This window comes from Pseudochaenichthys georgianus, chromosome 19, assembly GCF_902827115.2.
Source record: "Pseudochaenichthys georgianus chromosome 19, fPseGeo1.2, whole genome shotgun sequence".
Lineage (NCBI taxonomy): Eukaryota > Metazoa > Chordata > Actinopteri > Perciformes > Channichthyidae > Pseudochaenichthys > Pseudochaenichthys georgianus.
This window is the reverse complement of record NC_047521.1, coordinates 20,771,443-20,797,782: the sequence shown is the minus strand read 5'-3', so window position 1 is coordinate 20,797,782 and position 26,340 is coordinate 20,771,443. Positions and strand designations below refer to the sequence as shown.

General features: G+C 40.0%; 2 protein-coding genes across 2 annotated transcripts in view; one reads left to right on the top strand and one right to left on the bottom strand.

Annotated features, from left to right (window-relative positions):
- Positions 1-2,272: 2,272 nt before the first annotated feature.
- Positions 2,273-7,022, top strand: ca15b (carbonic anhydrase XVb). The gene is made up of 9 exons (XM_034107662.1): positions 2,273-2,347; positions 2,733-2,802; positions 2,912-2,938; positions 3,021-3,191; positions 3,717-3,865; positions 3,987-4,082; positions 4,365-4,443; positions 4,524-4,687; positions 6,037-7,022. Exons 1-9 carry the CDS (start codon positions 2,297-2,299, stop codon positions 6,214-6,216), a joined length of 987 nt encoding a protein of 328 aa, XP_033963553.1. The 5' UTR covers positions 2,273-2,296; the 3' UTR covers positions 6,217-7,022.
- A 74-nt stretch (positions 7,023-7,096) lies between these two features.
- mmp25b (matrix metallopeptidase 25b) overlaps positions 7,097-26,340 on the bottom strand; it is a 32,305-nt gene continuing 13,061 nt past the window's right edge. Inside the window, exons 7-16 of the mRNA XM_071206764.1 lie at positions 23,701-23,789; positions 17,269-17,401; positions 16,996-17,134; positions 15,333-15,646; positions 14,484-14,663; positions 13,362-13,446; positions 11,901-11,983; positions 11,553-11,705; positions 10,205-10,498; positions 7,097-8,981 (exon numbers count right to left, since the gene is read on the bottom strand). Of these exons, the coding sequence (XP_071062865.1) occupies positions 8,734-8,981; positions 10,205-10,498; positions 11,553-11,705; positions 11,901-11,983; positions 13,362-13,446; positions 14,484-14,663; positions 15,333-15,646; positions 16,996-17,134; positions 17,269-17,401; positions 23,701-23,789 (1,718 nt within the window). The 3' untranslated portion in view covers positions 7,097-8,733. The remainder of the gene's footprint in view (positions 8,982-10,204; positions 10,499-11,552; positions 11,706-11,900; positions 11,984-13,361; positions 13,447-14,483; positions 14,664-15,332; positions 15,647-16,995; positions 17,135-17,268; positions 17,402-23,700; positions 23,790-26,340) is intronic.

The following is a 26,340-nucleotide window of genomic DNA, read 5'->3' as shown; positions in this document are numbered from 1 at the left end:
GGATTCGGGAACATTAACTCAAGTACATTTAGGTACAAAAGTGAGGTACTGTATATACATGACGTTTTTTCATTCTAATTTCTGCTTTTTCTGGGGGGGAAAATCCAATTTTTGCACAAACCGGTAAAAAAGGCGTAGACAACATCATTTTCTCGGTTATAAATAAACTTCTCAACCATATAACAGCTGAAAGAACATTATCAACTAGAGAATGCAATTCCTGAAGAAATTGCTAGTGGGAATGCTTTATGCTGAAAAGCTGATGCTAAACTGACATGCTGAAATGTAATGTGTAAGAAGAAAGTGAAGAATTTAGATTGAAATGATACATGAACACATGGGGCTTGCATGTGTGATAACTGACAGCTTTGTACTATTTGAAATGCTTGTACTTTCCTTAAGTATTTCCATTTTTATGCCACATTTAATTCAACTCTACTACATTTTGGGGGCAGATATTGTACTTTTTACTCTTATTCAACAGAGTTACCATACTGTGTAGGGAGACCAGGGAGAGTGTTTGGGTTTTCCCCAATAAGTAAAAAAACATTTACACTAGGATAGCCATTTTGCTATATTATACATTATCAATATGTCAACTACTGAAAAAATGTATTTAAGTGTTTTTATGAAATAAGTATACGTTTTTTTGTTTTTTTTAAACTCAACTGTTACAACCATCCCAGTGTACAGGGACGGTTGTAACACATGCCAGAGACGGTTGTAACACATGCTAGGGACGGTTGTAACATGTTAATAACTGTTGACTAAAAAAAGAGGGAAAGCTGTCAAATTCTAAGGCAACAAGATTTGAATGGGGTTTCACACATCCTCCAACAAACAATGAACAGAATTTAAAACAGAACACCAGATGGAATTAATCTGATTCACAGTTGTGGCAGGTGTAAAAGTCACTTCAATCTGTGCAGTCCTTTTGTGCCCAGGAGCAACACTGCAGCCAGATCTCCTTGGACCTGGAGTAGTATTGAGCTTCATCTTTATCAGATGAGTCCTGAATATTCTGCTTCTTGTTGGGTTTGGGTTTTTTGCAGAAATTGATTTTTGTCTTCGCTGTAGACTTCTTTGCGTTAGATCTTTTTTTTGGCATCCAATCATGGGACTTTCATGACATAAACATGAAGTCATAAACACTAACCCAGACATTAGTTGTCTAACTTGAACCTAGCTAAAACAACAGCATCAGAGCACGGTGCAGAGTCTCTAGATGAGTTTACAGTAGTCCGTTGTTCTTATTATACATCCATGTTGTAGTCCGCTGTATAGAAAACTGTAGTTTCCATTGTTTCCCCACAGCAGCAGACGCACATTTATGACGGCCGCTGGCAACACGTCGGATAGTGAAAGTGCTGTCAGATTCGCTAAAGTACCGCAGTCTCTTCTCATACAGAAGTCAAGGGATAGACGATAGGGATACACTTGTAGCCTGTCTGGCTGCATCTCACTCCGGTTAAATAAAATCCTTGCGAGGAAATGAAAAATAACCGAAGTGAGACGCATCCTCTGCTGACGCATAATAAGGTGAATGTCAACACAGACACCTGTCAACCCGCACTCTGCTATTCCTCAGCACCGCTCCCCCTCCCTCCCGCTGAAATTATGAATGAAAAGCGTAGGCCTATAGTAATCATAGATAACACGGCAGGGTCCGTGACAGTTTGTTTTCATCTGATTTCAAATAAACAAAGTCTTGGTTTTTAGAATATTAAACTTGTTTCGCCAAATTCAGATGATAAATGCAACTTTTAAGCTTGTAAAGGCATAATTACAAGCGGCAACTTAACGCCACAGAAGGCATAACAACAGCCGGTTTTTCTTGTGAGTGTTTCCCGGGCCGCCATTTGCCCATCCCTGCTCTAGCTTGTTTGTGATTGGAGATATTGAAGGCGTTACAACTGCCCCTGGTCTCCCTAAATATAAAAACACGTGATTTATGTTACAGTACTCTGCTACTAATCTACACAATATTAAATGAAATTGGTTTAACTTTGACAAACTGCAGCATTATAATTATGACATTAAGTTTTTGGTAATACCAAATATAATATTGTACAATTCTAGGGGGAAAGCCTTTCTTGATATCCCACATTTTAGTGGCAGAACTTCCATATTTCTACTGAAGTAATATTTATGATATAAATTCAGATCTTTAACTGGTTGTGGAGAGTTTTAAGGACGTAGTCATACTTTCACTAAGGTAATGTACTACCTCCACCTGCTCCTCTCAGCTGTCACAGAGGGGCGGCACCTGGACGGCTGGGCGAATAAAAGCGGGACGATGACCGCCGTCCGCAGTTTGCACTCAGAGAAGAAGAGGAGCTGCGTGAAGGTAACTGTGCAAAAACTTGCGACATTCAGGGTCTCAAGTTGTGTTAGTAGTATTTATTTTGAATGCTGAATCAGAAGTCATTTAAAAATATATATAATATTGAAAAAAGTCTACGTAATTGGCGAATTTGTAGTATTTCTTTTATTTAAAACAATTAAAAAGTTTAATTGGAGTGTGTAGCTTTAAGCTTGGTGTGTCAATTTGGAACCCACTAAAATGATCTGAGCTGTGTGATTTTTTTTGGTTGTATTTCACTGTACAGCACCTTGGTCTGCAGGTTTTAAAGTGCTTCATAAATAAAGCTGTATTGTATGAACTAATTCTGATATTTGCATGACTTTATGTGCGTTTTATCCTCGGGTATTTAACGTTGTTTTCCCCCCAGATGAACTGGCTTTTATCCCTCGCTGCTGTATGCGTCCTCGTCCCCAGCGTCCACTGTGCCTCAGAGACAGGTTTTTAAACTTTTTTTATTATTTCATCTTTATCGACTTTTTTTGGATAAACCTTGAGTCCTTGCTTAGATTGCTTGACATTATTTGGATTTGTTTTTCCCCCCTACAGGCTGGTGTTACCATAATACAAGTTGCAGTAAGTAATCTCACTTTTTATCCCCACTTGAACACAACACCATATTCACCTCAGCTACTAAACATCTCGTTCCTGTTTGTAGGTGACACAAACTGGCCCACCCTCTTTCCTTCTTCTTGCGCTGGGAGTCGACAGTCACCCATTAACATCGTCTCAGCATCTGCCACGGCTGACTCCAATCTGACTGCATTCACCTTCACCAACTACAACAGCGACTCCGCCCTGACGAAGATCGAAAACACTGGAAGGACAGGTTGAGTGGGGGAGCGTAAAACACTTAAGTGGGGTGGATGCATTAATTATATTTGCTAGAGTAAGGGATGGCGTGCTGGTTCAAATGTAATGGAAAAATCAACAATACAGCATACAGAGAGCATGCCTTCCTTCTGTGGAAATGTGACGGAAAGAGGTGCAGCCAGGATTCTTAACGCTAGTTATCATGCTTTAATTGTAAACTATGATGTCCTATTTCTATCGTACACATACACTACTGTAATATGTATTTACTTATTTTGCTCTAGTATATTGGTCTTTTATTGAACATTCTAACTTATCAAGAACATGTACATATATTCTTTGTGATAAATGTATTTTCTACTGAAGATATGTATAGAATTGCTTTTTAGAATGTTCTATTCATGTATTTAACAGGGACAGTGCACATTAATCAACATTTCTGTAAATGTGCCAGAGTTGATCAAGAGGCTATTTTTCATCTGTATTCATTATGATGTTTTTTTTTTGTGTCCATTCTGCTCTTTTTTCCCCCCTCCACCAGTCAAAATCGCCCTCGCCAGCGGGATTAAGATTTCCGGAGGGGGTCTGGCCGAACCCTACGACAGCCTGCAGTTCCACTTGCACTGGGGAAATGGCTCCTCTGTCCCCGGCTCTGAGCACACTGTGAACGGCAACAGATATCCCATGGAGGTAATGCACAGTCTTTGTTTTGTGATAAGCTATCAGCTAAATGTTCCGCTAAAGTCACATTAAATTATCTCTCTCTCTCTCACTCACTCTCACTCTCACTCTCTCTCTCTCACTCTCCCAGTTACACATTGTCAACGTCAAATCAACCTATAATGGTGACACAGCTCTAGCTGTGACAGACTCAACAGGACTTGCTGCTCTTGGATTCTTCATTGAGGTGAGGAAAGATTCCTTCACATGTTTGTAATGCCAGTCAGAAATGTCAGTGCTCTATGTGTTTAAGCCACTTCTGCAACTTGGTATGTTTTTCAAAAAGTCAAATGTTGCGTTTAAAAAACAAAACTCTTTGCATCCTGTTCGATGCAACTGTTGGACCGCATCACATAATGTCCTTACCTTTTTTAATGTGTCACATCACTATTGACCTATTCAGCCATTACCCTCCCATGATGTTCCTCAACCAAGCTGGAAATTAAATATTGTGTCAATTTTTTCTCAGGAAATGTCAGGTGATGCCACGGGGCAACCTGCCAAATGGAACTTGTTGAGCTCCTACCTGTCGAAAATCGTATACAGTGGTAAGGAAATGTTTGACATTTGACTTTTGAATGAAATGCTTCTTCTACAGTCCCTTCATGGTCTTATTTCTGCCCCTCAGGCAACAGCACCGCAGTGGCATCTGGAATTTCACTGGATGATCTCCTGGAAGGGGTGGATCGCACCAAATACTACCGCTACCTCGGCTCCTTGACCACGCCCTCCTGCAATGAAGTCGTGGTTTGGACTGTGTTTAAGGACACGATCAAAGTCAGCAAAGATGTGGTAAGTTATTTCTTCTTGTGTCATTAAACAAATACTTCGCCCACAAAGCAATCATTTGTAAATCAAGGACTCAATGTTATCTTGCATTCCTGAAAAGGCAGAGAAAAGTCTTGAAGAATTGGGTTAAACACAGCTCTTTTAACATGGATAAAGTAAATCAAAACATCATATTACACAATCTCTTACAACTCGTGCATTGTGATAAGTCTAATTTATTAGGTCATATAATAATATATTTGATTTCTATAGCGCTTTTCTTGAACCCAAAGACACTTTACATTTGGGAGGGTGGGTAGACAAACAAAACAAAGACAAAGCCAAAAAGAAACAAAACAAAACAGAAAAGCAGTCAGGAGGAAGTTGATTGAGAGGGGGGGGGGGCTTATGGATACAGAATTGAAGAGGTGGGTTTTTGAGGCGGGACTGGAACAGGGTGAGGGACTCAGACTCACGGAGGTATTGGGGGAGGGAGTTCCAGAGCTGCCACAGAGAAGGCTCTGTCCCCGAAGCTCCGGAGTTTGGCCTTGGGGATGGAAAGCAAACCGGCTGAGGTGGATCTGAGGGACCGGGGTGGTTGGTAGAGGATGAGGAGGTCAGTGAGGTAGGGGGGTGGGGGCAGATGGTGGAGGGCTTTGAAAGTGAGGACCAGGAGTTTGTAATGGATGCGGTGTGAAACGGGGAGCCAGTGGAGTTCTTTGAGGACCGGGGTGATGTGATGCCATGATTTGGTGTGGGTGAGGAGTCTGGCGGCTGCGTTCTGGACACGCTGGAGTCTATTGAGGGATGTAGTGCTGATGCCGTAGAGGAGTGAGTTGCAATAGTCAAGGCGGGAGGAGATGAAGGCGTGAATGAGTCGCTCAGCTGCAGGGCGGGTGAGAGAGGGACGGAGTTTGGCAATATTGCGGAGGTGGAAAAATTAGGTTTTTACAACTTGACGGATGTGGGGCTGGAGGGAGAGGGTGGGGTCAAATATAACGCCACGGTTGCGTGCCTGGGTGGAGGGGGAAACAGGGGTGCCATCAATGGTGACTGTCAGGTTGGGGGTTTTGCTGAGGGTGGATTTGTTGGCTGATTCCCAACACATGCTTTTTTGTACTCTCCTGTGGATCCAGTAATATTTTGCCAAAACGTATAAGAATTTGTGAGCATACAACTGGATGAATGACAATTGGGTTACACTGCATGAGTTTTGTGAGAGTTGGCAAATGGTTATTTTGATAACGTTATCCTGCTAAATTCAGTCCCCATTTATTTTTGATCCATCAAGACTTTTCTAGTTTGTCTTGTAAGATAAACTAAGACTCCGACAATGCTTCCTGTAGCTAACTGGGTTAATGTCTTGTTTTCAGATTGACAAGTTCAGCACAACCGTACGCATCGCTGACGACTCATCAGAGCTTATGGTCAATGTCTTCAGAAACGTCCAGCCAGCGCAATCTGTCTCCACCCAGTCCTCCTGCTCCACCTCCGGATACTCTCTGGGGCTAATGGTCCTGAGTCTTGTTCTGGGAGGCGTTAGAGACATTTAAGGCTGTCTCAGCACTAAATGGTTTGATGTTTGCATGATTTCTTACTTGAGATTGTTGTAATAGATAATTTTGTAACCTGTTTCGCTTTCATGTTGTCTTCATCCAGGTTGATAGAGATGGTATCAGACCAGATACTGTCAGCATAGGAGATGTTGCAAAGCTGAACACTCACAAATGAAACTGGTTCTGCTTCCTTTTAATGAGTGTGATGAGGATTTAGGCATCATTAAAATAATTAATATTTATCACCATTGTATACCTTACATTGTTTAGCTCTGTGTTGCACTACTTGCACATGTGACAAAACTGTGAGCTGTTTCCAAATTAAAATGATATTTGTTTTGTAACCTAGTTATTGCTTTGATAGTTGTGGGATCAAAACCCCAGTTGTTGCACTTAGACTCAACTTTAGCAAGAAACTTCAAAGGTGTCTTTTGTGTTATCCTTTTAAAGTTCAACAAACATGAAAGCCCTATTGTTAAAGTGCACTATGTTACTTCATAACTCACACTAACGTCACGTTGCTTCACTGGTCACATTATCAAAAGACCTGAGCCACTTACAGCTACTCTTATCACAAGGCAATATCGATTATCCTCTGCAAACTTCCTTGATACACATTGATATGCCTCAAACTAAAGATTAAGACATGTTGTAAATATATTGCTTTCCTTGTTAAGGGAAATTATGAAGGTCTTTGAAGTAAGAAGTGTACACATTTTTAATGTCTGTGAAGTAAGAGCTTGAGTATCCTGTTAAAGCAAGAATTTGTCATATTTAAAAAATAAATAAAGGTTTTAAGTAAAGTTCTTGTGTGGTTATCACATTACTTGGTGCTACTGTAACATCGGGTGATAGTTGTCTTATCGAGCTATCTGAAAGAGGATGGAAAACAGGTGTCTCCAATAAAGATAACAATCAGTTGATGCATGGGGCTGTCACTGGGGAGTCATGCTTCAGTTACCATGAGTCAGGAATGTCACATACCTAACAGACGTAGCTAAATCATTTACAAAGACGCAAACTAATAAGAAATCCTCTTCTTTTTTTTATTTACACACACCTGCAGATGCAGTACATGCCATTACAGCAACTACATCTGGCCCACCTTCCATTGAAATGCCAATACTCACAACAGAAACCTGAAGATTAAATGCATTTACTGCACAACTTCTGCAAAGTTTAGCTTCATCTCAAATGAATGGCACATGTCTGCAGATTTTTATAAACATTTACAAGATTAAACAGCATTTTTTTTTTACATTATAGTAATTAAATCAGTGCAAAAATAAATAAAGTTTGACAAAAAACCTTTTGATGTATGATTGTTTAAAAGCGACTTTCATTTTGTAGTTTTTTTTTTTTAATGACATGTCATTTCAGGAACCTTAATTCCCCCACTGACTGATTAATGTTCACTCTGCTTTGAACAGTCACTATAAAATATGATTGCGTTAGTGCTTTTATGAGTCCACATCTTTGTTTGCAGAACTGTTGCAATAACATAGCCTACTATCAGCTCAAATGTCTCCATGTACAGTATATGCACAAGATAAAAAGTACTTTTCAGTCTTTTTGTGTGGCCTGTTTTACTGCCCAAACATGATGGATGAGTAAAGCTTAAGGGAGTTTCTGTGTGGAATTTCTATGCTTTGTCCTATAGGCTCCATGTAATTGAATACTTTCTCATCGAAAAGGAGGGCGTGAAGTTCTATAGCAGGATGGAGGGAGGAGGCTAAATGTATTGTCATGGGTCAGCTTTATGTTCCTAAGAGGTCGAGTATTTACAATAACTCAGGTCTTATGCTAGAAGAGAAGACAGAGAAGGACTCAAAAGAAAACAAAACATTTGATCTACCGGACGATGGGAATGTGCTGAAACCGCATTATTAGGTCTTTCAAGATTACTGTGGTCAATGTTTTAAAGCCAACATTTTTTAATTGTTCCTGCTAAAAAAATGATAAATAATGTAACAGTATTTTTCTGTTTACTGGACCACTGTTTAAATAGATTTTGGTTATAAGCTGTCATTTACAAAATAACACTTAAGTGTTTCTTATGCAAACTAGATATATTTACAATCAATAAATGGAGATTGTGAGGATAGACTTGCTGTTTCCCTCAAATTATTGTATACATAGACACCTCAAAATTCACTATAAAAAGCTAGAAGCCTTCTTTATTAGGCCTTAGAAATGCAAACCAACCCTAATATAACTCCTTTAGGTTAATCGTGGTTCCACAAGCAGCAAATTCATATCAAATATCAACCACCAATGTCATTGATTGGCTTTATGTACCCCAGAAACATTTTTATTTATTGATATAAAAAAGAATTCACAGGGCTCTATGGAATAAGTTATTCAACATAGGGCGGGTATTTATGTAATCTGAAACCAGCTTGTGGGTTTTAATGTACTGTGAGTGTAAAGAGCCTTTATGTTCCCTTTAATGGAACAAGGGAAGCAGGACAAAAACAGCCTGCAGCCACTTGCAAAAAATGACAGCTCAGCTATCTATTTTCTAACAAATGCATGAATGATCAATACAGCAGAGATCAGGAGGAGCCAGCTGCTTCTGAGAAATGATGAGGATCCCTTTAAGTCGCAGCTGCACTCCTTTGGGATGCGAGGAGTGGAGGTTACAGGCGGAGCTGGACATCTGAGCCAGTCCACAGCGATGGATTTAGACATGACGACTTCTTGGTTCAGTCCTCCTTTCTTCAGCACCCAGTAGAGGTTGTCCTTGAAGAAGTAGGCATCTCCTAAAGAGCAGTATGTGTGAATCTCTTTCTTCTATCAGACATTAAAATACAGCATCAGCCTGCATCTAAATCAGCTTTATAGTGGTCAAAAACACTGCAAGGCTGCTTTAAAGAAACAAAATCTTCAGCCTAATTGTAATTAAACTAATAGCCTTTTCTCATTTTCACTTTGATCGATACTTTTCTAATGTTTTATCACTTCATAACTTCCATACCAGCACCTTAATAAAAGTACTCTGTGCCTTTGTTTATTTATGTATCACTGGTGCCAGAAACTCATCACATATTTATGTTTCAAATAAATTTCAAATTTATGCTTCACTGGTCACATTATCAAAAGACCTGAGCCACTTACAGCTACTCTTATCACAAGGCAATATCGATTATCCTCTGCAAACTTCCTTGATACACATTGATATGCCTCAAACTAAAGATTAAGACATGTTGTAAATATATTGCTTTCCTTGTTAAGGGAAATTATGAAGGTCTTTGAAGTAAGAAGTGTACACATTTTTAATGTCTGTGAAGTAAGAGCTTGAGTATCCTGTTAAAGCAAGAATTTGTCATATTTAAAAAATAAATAAAGGTTTTAAGTAAAGTTCTTGTGTGGTTATCACATTACTTGGTGCTACTGTAACATCGGGTGATAGTTGTCTTATCGAGCTATCTGAAAGAGGATGGAAAACAGGTGTCTCCAATAAAGATAACAATCAGTTGATGCATGGGGCTGTCACTGGGGAGTCATGCTTCAGTTACCATGAGTCAGGAATGTCACATACCTAACAGACGTAGCTAAATCATTTACAAAGACGCAAACTAGGGAACTAGGGAACAAGGGAAGCAGGACAAAAACAGCCTGCAGCCACTTGCAAAAAATGACAGCTCAGCTATCTATTTTCTAACAAATGCATGAATGATCAATACAGCAGAGATCAGGAGGAGCCATTATCAGACATTAAAATACAGCATCAGCCTGCATCTAAATCAGCTTTATAGTGGTCAAAAACACTGCAAGGCTGCTTTAAAGAAACAAAATCTTCAGCCTAATTGTAATTAAACTAATAGCCTTTTCTCATTTTCACTTTGATCGATACTTTTCTAATGTTTTATCACTTCATAACTTCCATACCAGCACCTTAATAAAAGTACTCTGTGCCTTTGTTTATTTATGTATCACTGGTGCCAGAAACTCATCACATATTTATGTTTCTGAACTGTGTTACCTTCTCCCCAGCTGATGATGTCATCCATGTGAGGCGGCACTCCCCCCCAGAGGCTGTTGTTCCGGGGGTAGCCCTGCTCCGGCTGCATGGTCCCCTTTTGGTCCTTGGGACTCTCGTCAAACCTCCAAAACTCCCCGTCGCTGAACAGGTAGGTCTTGCCGTTGTGGGCCCAGACGAAGGCTGCGTCCACCCGCTCCACCGCCCCCCCGCTCTTAGTCTTCATGCCCCAATCGGAGAGGGGCCTCGGGTATCCGCTCTGGGCCAGAGTGTCCCTGAAGACCCAGTACTGAGATCCTGCATAGAAGGAGGAAAGTGTGAGAAGTTAAAAGTCTTCTTTTTAAAAAAAAAAGATGGTTGGTATGTGTTTAAGAGTCTTGGTTTTAAAGGTCCCCAATTATCCTGTTTTTTATCAATATATTATAGGTCTCAGATAAATACAAAACATGTCTCTGAAGTGTTTGGCTCGAAATACCAAACAGATCATGCATTGTAGCATCCCATAATCCCCTCTGTTTCAGCCCTGTTTCAAAAGTGCTGATTCTCTGTCTGTTACTTTCGATGAAAATAAGGAGCCACTCCCCACGCCCCTCTGAGAGATACACAATTAATATAAAAATAACACAATGGTGCTCTAGGAGGAGATTCGGGTGATAAGGTGGGGGGGGGGTGTTACCTTGGTTAGTTATGGGCTAATGGTTACACAAGACAAAACTTTATGACATCATAAAGTGGACAAAATCGGATCAGCTCATTTTCAGACAGGTTTTTAAATAAATGGATCAGGACAAAAAGAGAGCAATCTTTTTTCCTGAAACTTTCAGAATCTCTTTACACAGATATAAAAGACGTGAAAAAGTGGATTTTGCATCATAGGTGACCTTTAATATAATTGGTTTATTAAAGATCTGAAGTCCCGAGGTGCAAGAAAGAAAAACAATCTGGTGTTCTATTTTCTAGGTCAGACATAGTTTGTTTTTGGATTATTATTTTAAATTACTTTTTTCATATCTTTGAAACAAAAAATTAAACAGTCTTTGTTGTAATTCAGATTCAGGTCACAAGAGGCTGAAGTGCAACACTACCCATTCACACTCCAATTATGCAGAGAATTTCCAATTTTTCTAGGGAAGCTAACATTCATACACCTTAACACACCCTTTGCCAAGTTCCTGTTTGTACTGCAGAAATCATGCCAACATGTTTCCCTCGCTTAAAACTACTTCCTTCAACGTAAGAGTAAATATAGCGGTGGGAATAATCAACCGTGTTTACACCTCTGACTCAATAACACCATTGCCAAAATTAGGATCACTAAAGCCAAACGTAACCACAAGATGTAGTTTCTCACCAATGAAGAAGATGATGCTGCTGTCGCTCTTCCTCTCGTACACGGCGTCCACCTTGTTTGTTCCCGGCGGGAGGCCAATCCAGAAGTTTTTGATCAGAGCCGGATTGAGGGACACCAAAGACCCGTCTCGCTTAGTCCTCCAGAAGCGGTTACCTTTCCAGGAAAGAGAGTAAACACGACACATGTAACTGTATATTCAAACACACTAAATGTACAAAACTAAAACACCTCTCAACCGTGAGTAAGTGTTTCTTGAATCATCAATGTAGACATGATTTGGGAGATTTTTAAGTACATTTCTATGTTGGGAAATTTCTATTTTGTTCATTTGTGATTGTTTCTTCTTACCTTTAAAAAAGAAGACCTCTCCCCTGATATTTGCGACTGCGTCAAAGCCTCCCTCACAGCGCTCTTTGAATAAGGGGTCAGAACTGGGACAGAAAAAGTCAAAAACTCCAATCAAAAATATATTTCACAGGATGTAGTTTGATTTAAAAGAAAATACACTAGCAGTGGTTCTCAAATGGGGGTACGCGGACCCCTAGGGGTACGTTGGAGTACTGCAGGGGGTACGTGAGATTTATTTTATGTTAATGTAAGAAAACAAACATAATTAATGCATTTAAACAAACTACTAATAGTATAACTACTTTGTTCAAAGGTTTACAGTAATTCTGGATAATAAAATGGGAAAAATAAACGGGGTGCTCTCTTTTCCTCTCCCTCTCCTGACAGCCCGTCAGTCTCGTGCAGCTCGCTGAACCTGTAATAAGTGACCCACCGACAGTAAAGAATACATATATGTATAACTAGTTTAGCTAGTTCCAGAGTAGATAAACTAGCTAAGTGTGTTAGGTCTAACTCTTAGTGTATTTAATTTTGCTCCACTCAACGGTGCGTCACAGCGGCGGAGCTGTGATCACGCAGAGCTGCGTGTTCTCCGTCAGCAGCAGCTGATCTGATCTCTCTCGTGTCCGGTTATGTCCAAATCTATCAGATCTAGCTAGTTCTAGTTAATTATATGACTGCCTGCTTATCAAAGGACCTAAACAATAAGCGTTGCTTGGCAACGGCGTGTGGCCGGAAAGTATAGCGCAGCATTATGCATATGTTTATATGAGGGGTCAAAATCCCATGCTCGTAAAATGCTCAATATCTTTTTTTCTCTTCATTCCCCACGCCCCTAAATAAATAAATATACCAATTTTAGGAAAAGTAAGGAAGTTTGAGCAGTGTGGGTTTTATATTACTTATATTACCACCATTACTTATATTACCACTGCACTAGAGCAGTGCTTCTCAAAGTGTGGTCCGCGGACCACTGGTGGTCCGTGAGTGCCCCCTAGTGGTCCGTGAGTATATTGGTAACATTTGAAATAAATAAATAAGTAAATAAAAAGTTTTTCGCACTCTCGCGGGAATATCTCCGCAATGGAGCGAGCTTAAGTTTAACTTTCGATTGCATGATATAGCCCAGATAAACACCTTCATCACACATGTTGCCACTTGTTTGTACCATTTGCAGGCGATTTTTAAAAAACGATGTGTTTTTGGATATGTGTGGAGTTAGGTGGTCCTCGAGTGTTTTTTTATTGGTTAAGTGGTCCTTGGTATGAAAAAGTTTTAGAAACACTGCACTAGAGGGTGCAACAGGACCAAACACAGTGAGGATTGATCAGAAGGCTTTTATCTGCATCCCCTGGTTTTTAAGGAATCATCCACGAGTACTGATGGGATATTCAAAGCCTAAGTGCTTATTGTTTTGATGATTGTACATTCATTTTCATTGTTTCCTGTGATTTTACTCACGGCCGTGTTGGTCTTGGAGGAGATGGACTGGGCAGGCGTGGGAGGTCAGGATCAACACCTCCTGGTGTTCCGCCATCACTCACACCTACAACAGTGACAGAAGACAACATTGAAGAGGCGCTGAAGGACTGATGACAGCACCACACAAATTGTAAAGCAAACCAGGGAAGAAACACACACAGAATGCTTTTGTTTTTAGGCACGGAAGGAAACTGTTGAAATCTGCTTTTTGTGAGTACACCTTTGCACACATAACCACACTGATAAACGGTCAGATGACAGTTTATGTCCTCTTGATAGAGGTTTTAATAGACTTCTCTATCCTTTGTGGGCTGTCTTTTCAAGCTGCATTGCAAAATCAACATTTGTCATCTTTCTTAAATTTGAACTTATAATACAAGCATTCATCACATAAAGAAAAAAGTCGTTCAGGGCCACCCACATTCTCGGAGGAAATGACCACAAACCATTAATGTTCTTTTTTACATGGAAAGGAAGCATTTCATACTACACTGAATCAAGTGAACATTCTGGTTCCCGGATGAAACCCCCAAAGGGAACTCAGTAAGGGTTGCAATTAAATGTGTTTGATATAATGATGCCAGAAGATTAGAAGCCTATACTGACTTTAGAGATCCCCTGACTACCTGCAAAACTAATAACAATCAGCTTCAGCTTTTCTTTGTTTTGTGTGCAGGCAAATGTTTCACAGAAAACAAACCGGTATTAGAGCAAGGAATAAGAGAACACATTTGAAAGGGAAGTCAAAACTCAAAGTCAAACTTTATGTATGTAGTGTCATGCATAGGGAAAATGAAATCAAAGATGGATAATAAAAAATGTCAGAAGACGACAGATGAAATGTCAAGAATGAAGCTAAAACAACATTTCATGATAAAAGTCAAACTTATGAGAAAAAATCTAACGACTAGTGTCAGCACACAATCCGAAATTTCAACTTTTTTCAAAATGAAAAATAAAAATGCAAATGTAATTTATTGTCCTATTGGCACTTATATTGTCCCATACGAACAGACATGAAACTACCATCAGCGCACACTGTAGGCAGGATTCAACAAATATTACAGACACACGTTGTAGTGAGTCAAACTGGTCACTGACCGTAGATCTGCTGGATGGCCAACTTGTCGTCTATAGCCAGCTGGAAGTTGGCAACGTCTCCCACAGCGCCTTGGTAGTACGGCCTCATGATGGACGGGTCAGAGGACGAGTGGGACAGGCCCAGCGCATGGCCGAACTCGTGCACTGCGACCGTGAACAAGTCAGTGCTGCCGCTGTCACCTGAGGAAGTGTGAAGAAACCATCACTACCTTCATGTAAACCAGGGGTTTCCAAACTTTTTTCACGAGGGCCACATACAGAAAAATATACGAAGGGCTGGACCACTACCTAGAGGGGAGGAATATTTCCTCATAAATTCAGTTATAAGTTGGGAAAATCAATCCAATAAATTATTCTTGATACTTGAAAATGAGGTAAGAAAAAAACAGCCTCCATCACAGCTCTCCAGAGAGTTTCAATTATTTTGTTAGCAGCTCATTCCTTAAAACAGAAGCCTCAGATTGCTTATAATAAGGGGACATATGAAGGGTATATTTCAAGCTTGTTATGTGTTATTGGGCTTTTTTCTTATCAACTAAGAATTGTTAGAAGATGTTCCCAACTTCAATTGACTGAATTTGTTTGAAAAGTGGGCTTATTAACACATGAATACTGTGTTACATATGTGAACATATATATTTAATAAGTACAATATAAGACCAGCACAAGTTCCATTTGTGGGCTGTATGACATTATACTTTTTTTAATTAGCTGAGGGCCGATTCAAAATGGTCCCCGGGCCGTAGTTTGGTCACCCCTGATGTAAACCAATAGATTACAGTGTACAGACTGTCATCTAAAAGCTCTTCTATAGCCATAAACCCATTCATGATTTCAGTCAGTAAATACCTCGATAGCTCCAGATCTCATCATCATCAAAGTGTGTGTCACCCGCCACTACTTCCCTGCCGGGGAAGAAGGCGTGGGCCAGGGTGCCACCCTGCCCGTCAAAAGGGTACCCGTCGTCGTGGAGCATGCGGGCAAAAGTCACTCTGATGTCCCCTTCAGTCGCCACCCCCCCGCTGTCACTCTGCAGCTGACGGAAGTTCAGGGGGGCCGCGTCGCTCCAGGCTTTGAAGGCTCGAGTCAGGAGGCTGTCGACCAGACGTCCCGAGTCACCCGACAGGCCGGGTGAGCGGGAGGGCGACGGGTAGCTGTGGATACTGCAGACCAGAGGACATTTTGTATTGGAGCAAATATGGAGTGTGTTATTTTTTTACTTTAACTTACTATAATTTGTGAGATTTTAGTTTTGCCCCTTTAATTTGTGTTCAAAGTTTATTGTAGCTGTTACAATTGCATTATTTTACTGCTTCGCAAAAAGTAAAGAAATACAATTTTCATAATTATTGAAATCTGTATATATGTTTCCATGATTATATTGTGGTTGTTTTATTATATAAAATTCTTTATTTAGTTAATTCTTGTTATCCTTGTGTTAGCTCTTTGTCTTTGTATTTCTTTTGCTGCTTTTGTGCCTGAATTTCCCTATGGGGTCAATAAAGGTGTATCTTATTTGATCGGGTTGTCCATCTGTACATCCGTCCCATTCTTTTGAACACGATATCTCAACAACACCTTAGGCCTAGGGCATTTCTTCAAATTTGACACAAGAGGATGAACTCATAAGAATGTCAAAGTCAAAAGTCAAGGTCACTGTGACTTTACAAAACACATTTTTGGCCTTAACTCAGGAATGTATTCGCTGAGCTGTTTAACCAGTCATGCATGTACACTGCTGGTAGCCTGGATGACTCTTGCTGTTAACATATCCAATACAAACACCAAAACAAACAAACTACTGTCTTTGTAGCCATAACCCTAAAACAGCTTTCAGCACATCAGTCAGCTGAACTCTTGAGCCTGGTGGTATGTTACTTTTGTTTTCATTAACGTGAACACTGTAGTTAATTTCTAATCCTCCCTTAAAAAGAATGCCCTGTTGCTGTAAACTTTTTACTCAACTGAAATAAGTCTCCACTTTAGACTGAATTAAAGGGCCCAGCTGTTTTAGGAAATTACCAAACTAAAATGTTTACATCTTTAGTAGAAACCAATTGACTTGAAGAAGGAAAGTCTGAGAGCATTTAGGGATGGACTATAATGGCACTTTATAAACACCACAGTAAACTAGAGAATAACCCCAGCCTTACATATAAATCCTTTGTATGGACCTTTTGTATCACATTGTGTTTCTTCACATTTTTATTTATCTTTGCCTTTTATTAAAAACCAATCAATAAGGTTGTGAGACAGTAAACAGTAGTATACACTCCCAAAAGCGTTCCTTCCTCTACAGACATAACTTAAATCCTAACATAGTGGGCTTTAAAACCAAACAACTTTTGGTATGATTTAAATTTGGTTTGGCATCCATAATGACGGCTGTAACCTTTTTTTTAGAACTATGAAAATAACTCTAATGCAATTGTGTGTGTGAGTGTGACACATAGCTCTGTGACTCATACAGGGATGGTGTAAAGCCACCATAATAACATGACAGGAAACACACCTCCATGTGAGGTCTGTCTTGTGCCACTTAAGGCCTGACAGCGCGTATCTTTTCCTCCTCCTCCTCAGCCTGTCCTCATTACCAATGATATCAGGAATAGAGCATCGAGGCGTGGACATGAGTTTAAGTGTTTCATTGTCTGGAAGAGAAGTTGATCACATATTGCTGAAACTCAAGATTACAGGAAGTGTGAGACCTCATGTGACATCATATCTGTGAAATCTCATATGCATGATATGTTGTGTTTATAGATTTATGGTGAGGCGTTGTTACCGAGCACCCCAGTTTCCTGGACCCCGCCGAATCTCTGCATGACACGAATGGCTTTCTCCAGCCCCTCTTTGGTCTGCATTCTACTTGTGCGAGGGTCCGGAGGAGGAAGGTAGCCATACCTGCTCAACCAATCCTGCACAGAAAACAAGAAACCATGAGGAAATGTGGCAATCTGTGTTTTCTCATGAAGCACAGGATGATGTAGCATGAAAACAACACGGTTATTTATGTTTGCAGTGAATAATTGTTTAGTTATTGCACCCCACTCTTAAGTATAGCAACAATATCGTTCAGTTTAGTTTCCTACATGACTTCAAGATAACTGGCAAAAGCTGATGTCATGGAGGGTTTGTTCAGGGGTTGGCAACAGGCGGACCGCGGTCCGGATCCGGACCCAGATGCCGACCTATACGGACCCGGAGCTATACTCAATACCCTATTTAGGGGATTGTTCGGTGCCTCCCGCTTTTTTAAAGCTGATTTGGGTGACTTGTGTAATTCGTGGAGAACCGAAGAGTTTTCGTTTTGGAGGTGGGGGTGGGGAGTCCGTCCGTCAATCCGACTGACGGACAACTTCACACTTCAAAAAAGAAGAAGAAATCTAGACCGCAAAAATAATTAAACAAGTTGTCCTGTTTGTACCTGTTTGTCCTGGCCAAGGACAGGTTCCTTGAACACAACACGAGCGTAACGTGTCTTCACGTGGTATATGTCTCGTCTGAAAGAAGTGCTGACAGAGAGCACCGGAACGCCGCTCCAGCTCTTCAAATATTGCAATACCCATAAGGAGCCGTAGGCTACACATGCCGCAGTGTTTGCGAGGCTGTGTCTTTAGTTGTAAGCACAGTGGCGATCTGTTGTTATTAGCATCTGGTTAGCTAGCTATGCTAACGAATTTAAAGAGCTTTTCTACAACCAGGTGGAAGAGAGCTCTCTCCTGAGAGGCTCACATAACCTCAGCTCAGTGAGGAGGTTAACTTAAGGCACACCTTGATATGATCATTATAGTTATTAATGAGACATTAGAGACTAAATGGTATAAAATACTATATGACAGTCACAAAAAAGTTGTTAAAAATAACAAGAATAGAGTTTAAAAGGGAAGTGATTTGTAAAATATCCAAAAAGAAAAATCTGCTTACAGCTCTGTTTCATATGGGTGTTGAAAGATGGATCCATAGATCTCTTCATGTTGCTCTCAAAGTGCACCAGATTGATGCTTTTAACTTCAATATTTAAGAGATTGCTTTTTCTTTGCACAGCATGAAAGAAAGGCCAAATGAATGGGCTGTGATTTTAGTTTTTTTAAGCAGAGGTTGAGTTCAATCATTTGTACGGCCCTCGGAGGATGTTGTAAAAATTGAAAGGAAAAAGGTTCCCCACCCCTGCTGTAAATAATAATAAAAACCCTTGATTTATAACTTAACATCTCTGTCTCCTATTGATCTGAATATATTATAAAGAATAGCCAGTTAATTGAAGCATTATAGCACAGGCCTTTGTCAGATGGTATATTACGCTGTTTTTTTCTGCTTCGAATAGTTCTCTCTTTTTTCACCATACCTGTGTTTGCATCACTGTAACCAATGAGCACCTGCATGTGAGAATGGCCCTGACACCATTTCAGCCCAGATTTACAAACTCCTGGCAGGACAAGCTCCAGCTCAATTCTCGCACTGAACAGAACAAAGTGAGTGAGGGACTGCAATATAAGAGGGAAAGAAAGAGAAACTTTTAAACTGTTCAATTGTTATGATGTGTAAAGACTGATATTGTTCTATAATCGTCTGAAACTGTTAAGTCATGATGTGAAACGGTTAACAAAGAAAAAGGGAAACTCAAGCTGCTGCTACACTTTATTTTATTTATCTAAAATTAAGCACTTTTAAGATGCACACATTTTCAAAAGCTATTTTATTTATTTTCTCCTATTTAATTTTTAAATGCAGCCCGAGAGGAACATTACACATATCCACAGTGTTTACTGTATATCTGTATAGTTCAATGTTAATTGACGATAAATATTGTTGTTTATGAATTGTACTTTCTTTATTTGATTGGCAGTCAGTTGTTGATTACATGCAGACGTTGATAAAGCTACAGCTACTTCAATATATATCACACTAATTCATAAGGAAACTTAGACATTTTGATGTTCCGGACCTTTGCAAGGGGACATTTTCTCTAACTGGACCTCGTTGAATTTTAGTTGAATACCCCTGCTATACATCATACCCAGCACAAAGCAGTGTGCCAGCCTTTTTTTACTCATTAATATGATATAGCCCTGTCTGTTGAGTGAGTTGCTTGAATGCATAAAGGAAGCCTATAATTTTCACAAAGCAAGTTGTATGAGAACGGTCTGCAGGTGAAATATTTTTTTTATTGTAAGCATGTATCTCTATCAGAGGAAGCGTAATTTTGAAACCTGCCCTTCTTCCTGCCTTGCCCTTTTACCATTGTTGCAGTTGAAAGGAAAAGGTGTTGGCCAATTCATCAACAGTTGTTTTCAGTGGGTTTTGCAAAAAGTGTCCTCCTCAAGTACCATGTTCTACTAGATCAGGGGTCTGCAACTAGTGCTGCGTACCGGTACGCCGAACCGGTACTGGACTTGTAAAAAGTTTCGGTTCAAGTCCGGTTAAAACCGGAACGTCAGGAACCGGTACTTGGACTCGCAAAAAAACTAGCACTTACGTATATTCTGGTGTCTGTGGTTATTTAAACATTCCCTGATAAACGTTATTCAGCGTCAATAAATGAGTGCTAATCCCAGTGTGCTCAGTGTACAACATCACATGTCATTTCACCTTCGATTTACGGTTTGAAAACGTAGAATTTCGCCACATGCTAATGCTAACCGGAAGTGAAGAATTTTCAGAATAAAAGTTTTAAGTTAATAGTGTGAACTTTCGGTTTTTTCAGAATAAAAGTGATTTAAATTAGTGTTTTTAATTCAAAATTACGCCATATCAACATTGATTTTAATTTCTAACAGTATGTATTGTAGAGTTGTAGAAAATACATGGTGCACAGACAGTACAGTACACTCTGACTGTACAGTCACTAGAGTGTAGCCTATACTGTATATTAGGTGTGTAACAGTGTGATGCGTATAGTCTACTCTACACTCTACCTTTCAGCAACGTTTTAGGGATTTAGGCTCAGTCAGCTCAGGGACTGTTTGGTTACTTTAGTTTGGTAAATGAAATAAATGTTTGAACTTTGTAGTAGTTCACTGTAGTTGCTGTCATAAGTCATTTGTAGACTAAGTGGCACATTTGTACTTTGTAGAGAAATGTAGACACAAGTTGCAAGGGAGCACAATAAACCTGATGAGTTTGAATTTGAGTTGATTATGAGTTAATTTTCAATTGATAATTAGCTCACAATAAGTTCACTTTAGTTACTCACACAACTTGACACAAGCCATGGGTTCAGGTCCGGACTTATAAGTCCGGACCTGAACCTGAACCTCTGGACTTGAGTCCGGACCTGAACCTGAATGTGAGTCCAGGTACGCAGCACTATCTGCAACCTTTTGGACCAAAAGAGCCATTTTGTCCCCTTTTCCACCAATGTTTTTTGTCTGGAGCCGAAAAACATATTTGATAGCTTGATAGCTTATAAAGTTGCATATATTGTTACATCGTAGACAAAAACTACAGTTTTTTTGCATTTATTATTTATTACATACAGAAAACGGTGTACCTCTAATAATAAACAAAGATCTCTTATAAGGAGAATTAAAAAAAATACACAGGCCTACTTAAAAATAAATCAACACAGTCCTCTGCACATTTGAAGAAAATGAATATAATTAAAATGGGCCCACTTTGAAATAAATAAAACATATAGCTACACCCTAAAAATAGTTAACTGATTGAATTATGACTGAAGATCGTCAGCTCTTCCATGTTTTTCCTCCAATACGTAAAGGCTGCAGCACCTTTGGCAACTTCTCTCCACATATCAAACATACCGGTAAGCCAGCATCGTTTGCTGTGAAAGCATATAACTCTAACCACGCAGAATTAAACCCTCTGTGTTCCTCCTATACTTTTATATCCTTTGATTTATCCATAGTTCGCTCATCGAGCCGGGGTCAGGTTATTCAATTAAAACCGTTTTTAGGTGGTTAGGTCATTTTAACAAGCTATATGATTTCACTAGTACGACTTTTGCCCTGCATTCGATGCTCATGCCTCTGCAACCCTTAAAAACAGCAGTATCATACAGGATGCAACCTGGAAATATGTTTAAGTCACAGAAGTGAAACTTTGTTCACACCATGCACACACTGACGTTTATTTTTGTAGTCGGCCAAATAAGCAGAATTCATGTTGTTTTTGAGGAAGTTTCCACAGCGCTTAGTTGACCTTTATTCTTTGAAATATTGTGCAACTGTATTTTCTTGCATTAAAATGTTCTTACATCAGAGAAACATGAAAGCCTCTACGGGGTTGCACAAGGGAGCTGTTTAGGTCCATTACTCTTTTCTCTCTATATGTTCCCGCTCGGCGACATCATCAGAGAGTATGGTATAGATTTCCACAGCTATGCGGATGATACACAATTGTACATATCCGCTGAACCAAATGATGTGACAGCCATAAACTCCATTACCAACTGCCTGACAGCAATAAACAAATGGATGAACGATAACTTTCTTAAATTGAATGAGGACAAAACTGAAGTCCTACTTGTTGGCCCCAAATCACAAAGAGAGATGCTAACAAATAATCTAGGAAGTTTAACCACTTGGATTAAACCGGAGGTGACAAGTCTCGGTGTCATCCTGGACTCAGATTTGAATTTCAACGCCCATTTAAACAAAGTGACCAAAATAGCTTTCTTTCATCTCAGAAACATAGCGAAGGTAAGACCATTCATAAATCAAAATGATGCAGAGAAGCTAATTCATGCTTTTATATCTAGCCGACTAGACTACTGCAATGCACTATTCACTGGTCTCCCCAAGAAAGCTATTGGAAGACTCCAGCTCATTCAAAACTCTGCAGCTAGACTACTGACGAATACCAAAGGAGGGAACACATTAGTCCTGTTTTAGCTACTCTGGTTTCCTGTAACTTTTAGAATTGATTTTAAGGTGCTTCTCCTCATATACAAAGCTCTAAATGGACAAGGACCCACATGGCTGACTCTCTAATAAACTACACACCCGCCAGAATACTGCGATCATCAGATGCAGGTCTATTAGAGGTCACCAGATAGAGTCATAAGAAGATTGGTGATGCAGCCTTTGTAAACTACGCCCCAAAACTGTGGAACACGTTACCCAACAATATTAGGGAAGCCAATATGTTTTTAAAAGGCAGCTTAAAACCTCAAAAAAAAAAATCTCTTTACCAAAGCATTTTACTGACTTTACACTATTATACACTATTTCTCTGTGATTGACATTGCACTATTTCTCTATGTTTTATTCCCCATGTTTTTACGTTTAATTATTTTATCCCACGTTATGCTTTGCTCTTGCTGCTTGTTTTACACTGATTTTACGTCTTATTTCTTACTGATGTAAAGCACTTTGAACTGCAATCCCCTGGATGAAAGGTGCTATACAAATAAAGTTATTATTATTATTATTATTATACTCGTAAAATTGTGAAATAATGATCACTTAAGCTTAAGGTTAAGATATTTCTTCCAGACCTACATTTTTTCTTATCAAAGAAAATGGAATAAATGCACAACAAAATACTAATCTGATGCTTTTCCTTTATGTGTTTTATTAACCTCTGAGGAGTCATATCTCAATCTCAATCTCAATCTTTATTTATTTATATAGCACATTTAAAACAACCTTCGGCTGACCAAAGTGCTGTACAGGGCAGGCAGTAACTACAATAGTGAATAACCCAATGGGAGTACGATAATAAAAACAATAATTAAAAACATAATAAAAAGCACAATAACTAGAAACATATAAAAAATAAATAAATAAAAAAACACATACAAATATAAAAATGTAATGCTCAACTAGGATATGGAATCAAATCAAATATGGATTTTGCCTTATGTTCACCAGCCACTAGCCTCTTTGCATTAAGTCATTTTCTATTTATGACTTCCTGCTTCTCATCTAGAGATGAATATGTGTATGATAGAAAGATATGCCTGACATGAAAGCTGCAAATGGTGTAAACTAATCCACAATTGGTATGTAAATAATAGTTTTTAAAATTACATGATTTAAAAAAGTAATAATGCTTTTTTGGCACACAAATAATATAATCTGCAAAGTGAAACAATGACCAATCACACATAATAATTACCCTGAGAAAAAACAAGCCTATCATAGAAATATATGTTCCTCTAATAGTGATAGTACCTCCAATCCCAAAACAATAATGATCATCCTCGCTCAAAATACAAAGTTTTAAAACAGTTTAATGTGTGTAATTCACTCACCACTGCTCTGTACTGCTCCAGGACAGCTGATGTGATTCCCGTTAGGGTCGACATAATCCACAGCAGAAGACCCAACTCCATTCCGTTCACTGCGAAAACACGCTCCATTATTATCAAAACAAGTTGGTGTAAACAGAGGACACATTTCTCCTCTATAACTGACCCAGTTTCATCCAAATCCAAACCATAACAAAAGCGTGTGGGCACTGAAGCAAATCTCACCGTGTTTCTTCTCCTCAGTCTCTCCGGGGACTAGGCAGGGCGCATCGATTAGAAACTCTCTCAGCCGCGAGGCGTTATCCGAGGCTCTCATATCCGCCCACCACCCGCATCATACAGATGTTGTTTGGCACGTGTTGCCTCAGGTACAGGTGAGAAGATGCGATCATTATGTACTTCTCCATCTGTAATACTTTTCAATGTTCAAATAAAAATACATTTTGACAGAATTTGGCCTGATTCCACTTGCACACTGCAGTGTGTAACAGTTCCACTCATGTCAGATCACCATGCGTTTTTAAGCTTCTGTTATGAAACCTTGAATCTGAAATGTGTTACTTCCAGGCCCGGTTCCAGAACAAAATGACTCGGGGTGCATCTGAGATTAGAGAGGGTGCAGTGGTAAAGTGCTATTTTTATAAGTGGGGAGTGGCCCTCACCTCCTCTAGGAGGGTCCTCACCTCCTCTAGGGGGGTACGGGGGCATGCACCCCCGGGAAGATTTTTTTTTTTTAATATTGAAGTTAAAAGCATCAATCTGGTGCACTTTGAGAGCAACATTTAAGAGATCTATGGATCTATGCTCTTTGCTTGATTCATGCCTTCCCAGTCCCTTATCACGTACGTAGACTATAAGAGCATCAAATCAAATCAAATCAAGTTTTATTTATATAGCACATTTATAAACGATTTTTGGTCGAGCCAAAGTCCTGTACATATAATAAAAATAGCCTACAGTAGAGACACTTTACAGCTAATACAATAGCACAGATTGTTCAGAATATCAGTATGAGAAAAACGACACCTTCTGTCCTTAGACCCTCACATCGTACAAGGAAAAACTTCCGGAGAAAAACCCACAGTTTAAAGGGAACATGGGAGAAACCTCAGGGAGAGCAACAGAGGAGGGATCCCTCTCCCAGGACAGACAGACGTGCAATATATGCTGTGTGTAAATCCAGACCCGGCGGCAGACATACGTCTCTGGGCGGGCATTTGATGTACCAGGGCGGGCCCACCCCGAAACTTACATTTCCCGGGAAAACTGAATTGTGAAAGAGCTGACATGCTGAAAACCCAACGCCTGCAGGGGGGTCCCCCAGGAGATTTTTTTGAAATACTAACATAAAATACACATTCTGGTCCTCTCTTGAGAAGAAAAATAAATAAATCTATTACTACACAACATATTTAAAAAAAAAATGAATGCCATTTCAGTTTTTTGTTACTTTGTTCTGAAAGCTGAACCTGCTGCTCCTCACATGCCCCTTTCACACCAGCGCCTTATCAGCTCCGGCTCGGAGCTAGAGCCTGAAAAGCGCCGGGTTTTCCAGTTCACACCGGAGCTGCGCCGGCTTTTAGCTCCGGAATCCGCTTCATTTCCAGCTCCAAAAAATTGTCGGTCCAGAGGCAAGAGCTTTGGAGCTAAGAGGTGACGTCGCTTACGTCTCTCTTACGTCGAGGCGTGCAGGAAACTAAACCCACCTCCCATGGGTCGACTGTTATGCCTGCCTACAAGCAGTAGTGCCTATAAACACACTTTATAAAGTCAGGCAACACTAACCAGGCTTCGTGTGGTTCTGTTTATTTGTGCCTTACTTTGACCATCCGTTCACTGTTATCGATCATTGGGGAGAGAGGCAGACGTGTTGTTTTGTATTATTGCAGCTATCGGATGCAAGTAGTCAGTTTAGCTTCGGTTGCTATGCTAACATCACCCGTTTTATACCAGAGAAACTTTCATAACAGCGTTGTGATACCAAACAGTGTCAATTCAGACTGACACACATTCACTTAGGCTAAGGGGAACTGGGGATATGCATCAGCTGCTTGTGTGAGTCGGACAGTGAATACTTTAGAGCGGCCGCTGCAGTGTGAGCTAACCGGGAGATAACGGGAGAATAAACTCCCGTGGAAGAGCAGCACTGCAGCGGTCGGTAAATGCTGCAGAAACACATTAATAAACAATTAACCACGGCACTCTGGAGCAAAGTATAAGGTTGGAGAAGTCGTTATTCAATTTATTCTGGCTTCGTGTGATTAAAAGCAACACGATCATCGACCCGACGCAGTTGTTGTTGTGAGCTGCCGTAATGGCTGCCGTTGGGTGGCAAATCAGCGATGTAAACGGTGACGTCATGACGCAGCAAGGGCAGCTCTGGGGCGCCAGTGGGCGGTGTGCACAGAGCGGGAGCTGAAAAGGGAAACCGGAGCTGAACCAGAAAAGCTCCCGCTCGGAGCTAGAAACTGAAAAGCGCTGGTGTGAAAGCCGCATACATGCGGCTTTCACACCAGCGCTTTTCAGTGTTGATTTCTATCAACACGTAATGTTGTATCGATGTACTGTAACTACAGCAAAAATATTCTCCGTCGGGACTTCCTGCAACAACACCACGTCGTTATCTTGATTCTGATTGGCCAG

Bases quoted from the DNA above. Each gene is read 5' to 3' on its own strand.
- ca15b (XM_034107662.1), top strand. From the start codon at position 2,297: ATGACCGCCGTCCGCAGTTTGCACTCAGAGAAGAAGAGGAGCTGCGTG. The intron at 2,939-3,020 runs GTAAGTAATCTC...TCCTGTTTGTAG, and splicing joins TTACCATAATACAAGTTGCA to GTGACACAAACTGGCCCACC. The intron at 4,083-4,364 runs GTGAGGAAAGAT...ATTTTTTCTCAG, and splicing joins CTCTTGGATTCTTCATTGAG to GAAATGTCAGGTGATGCCAC.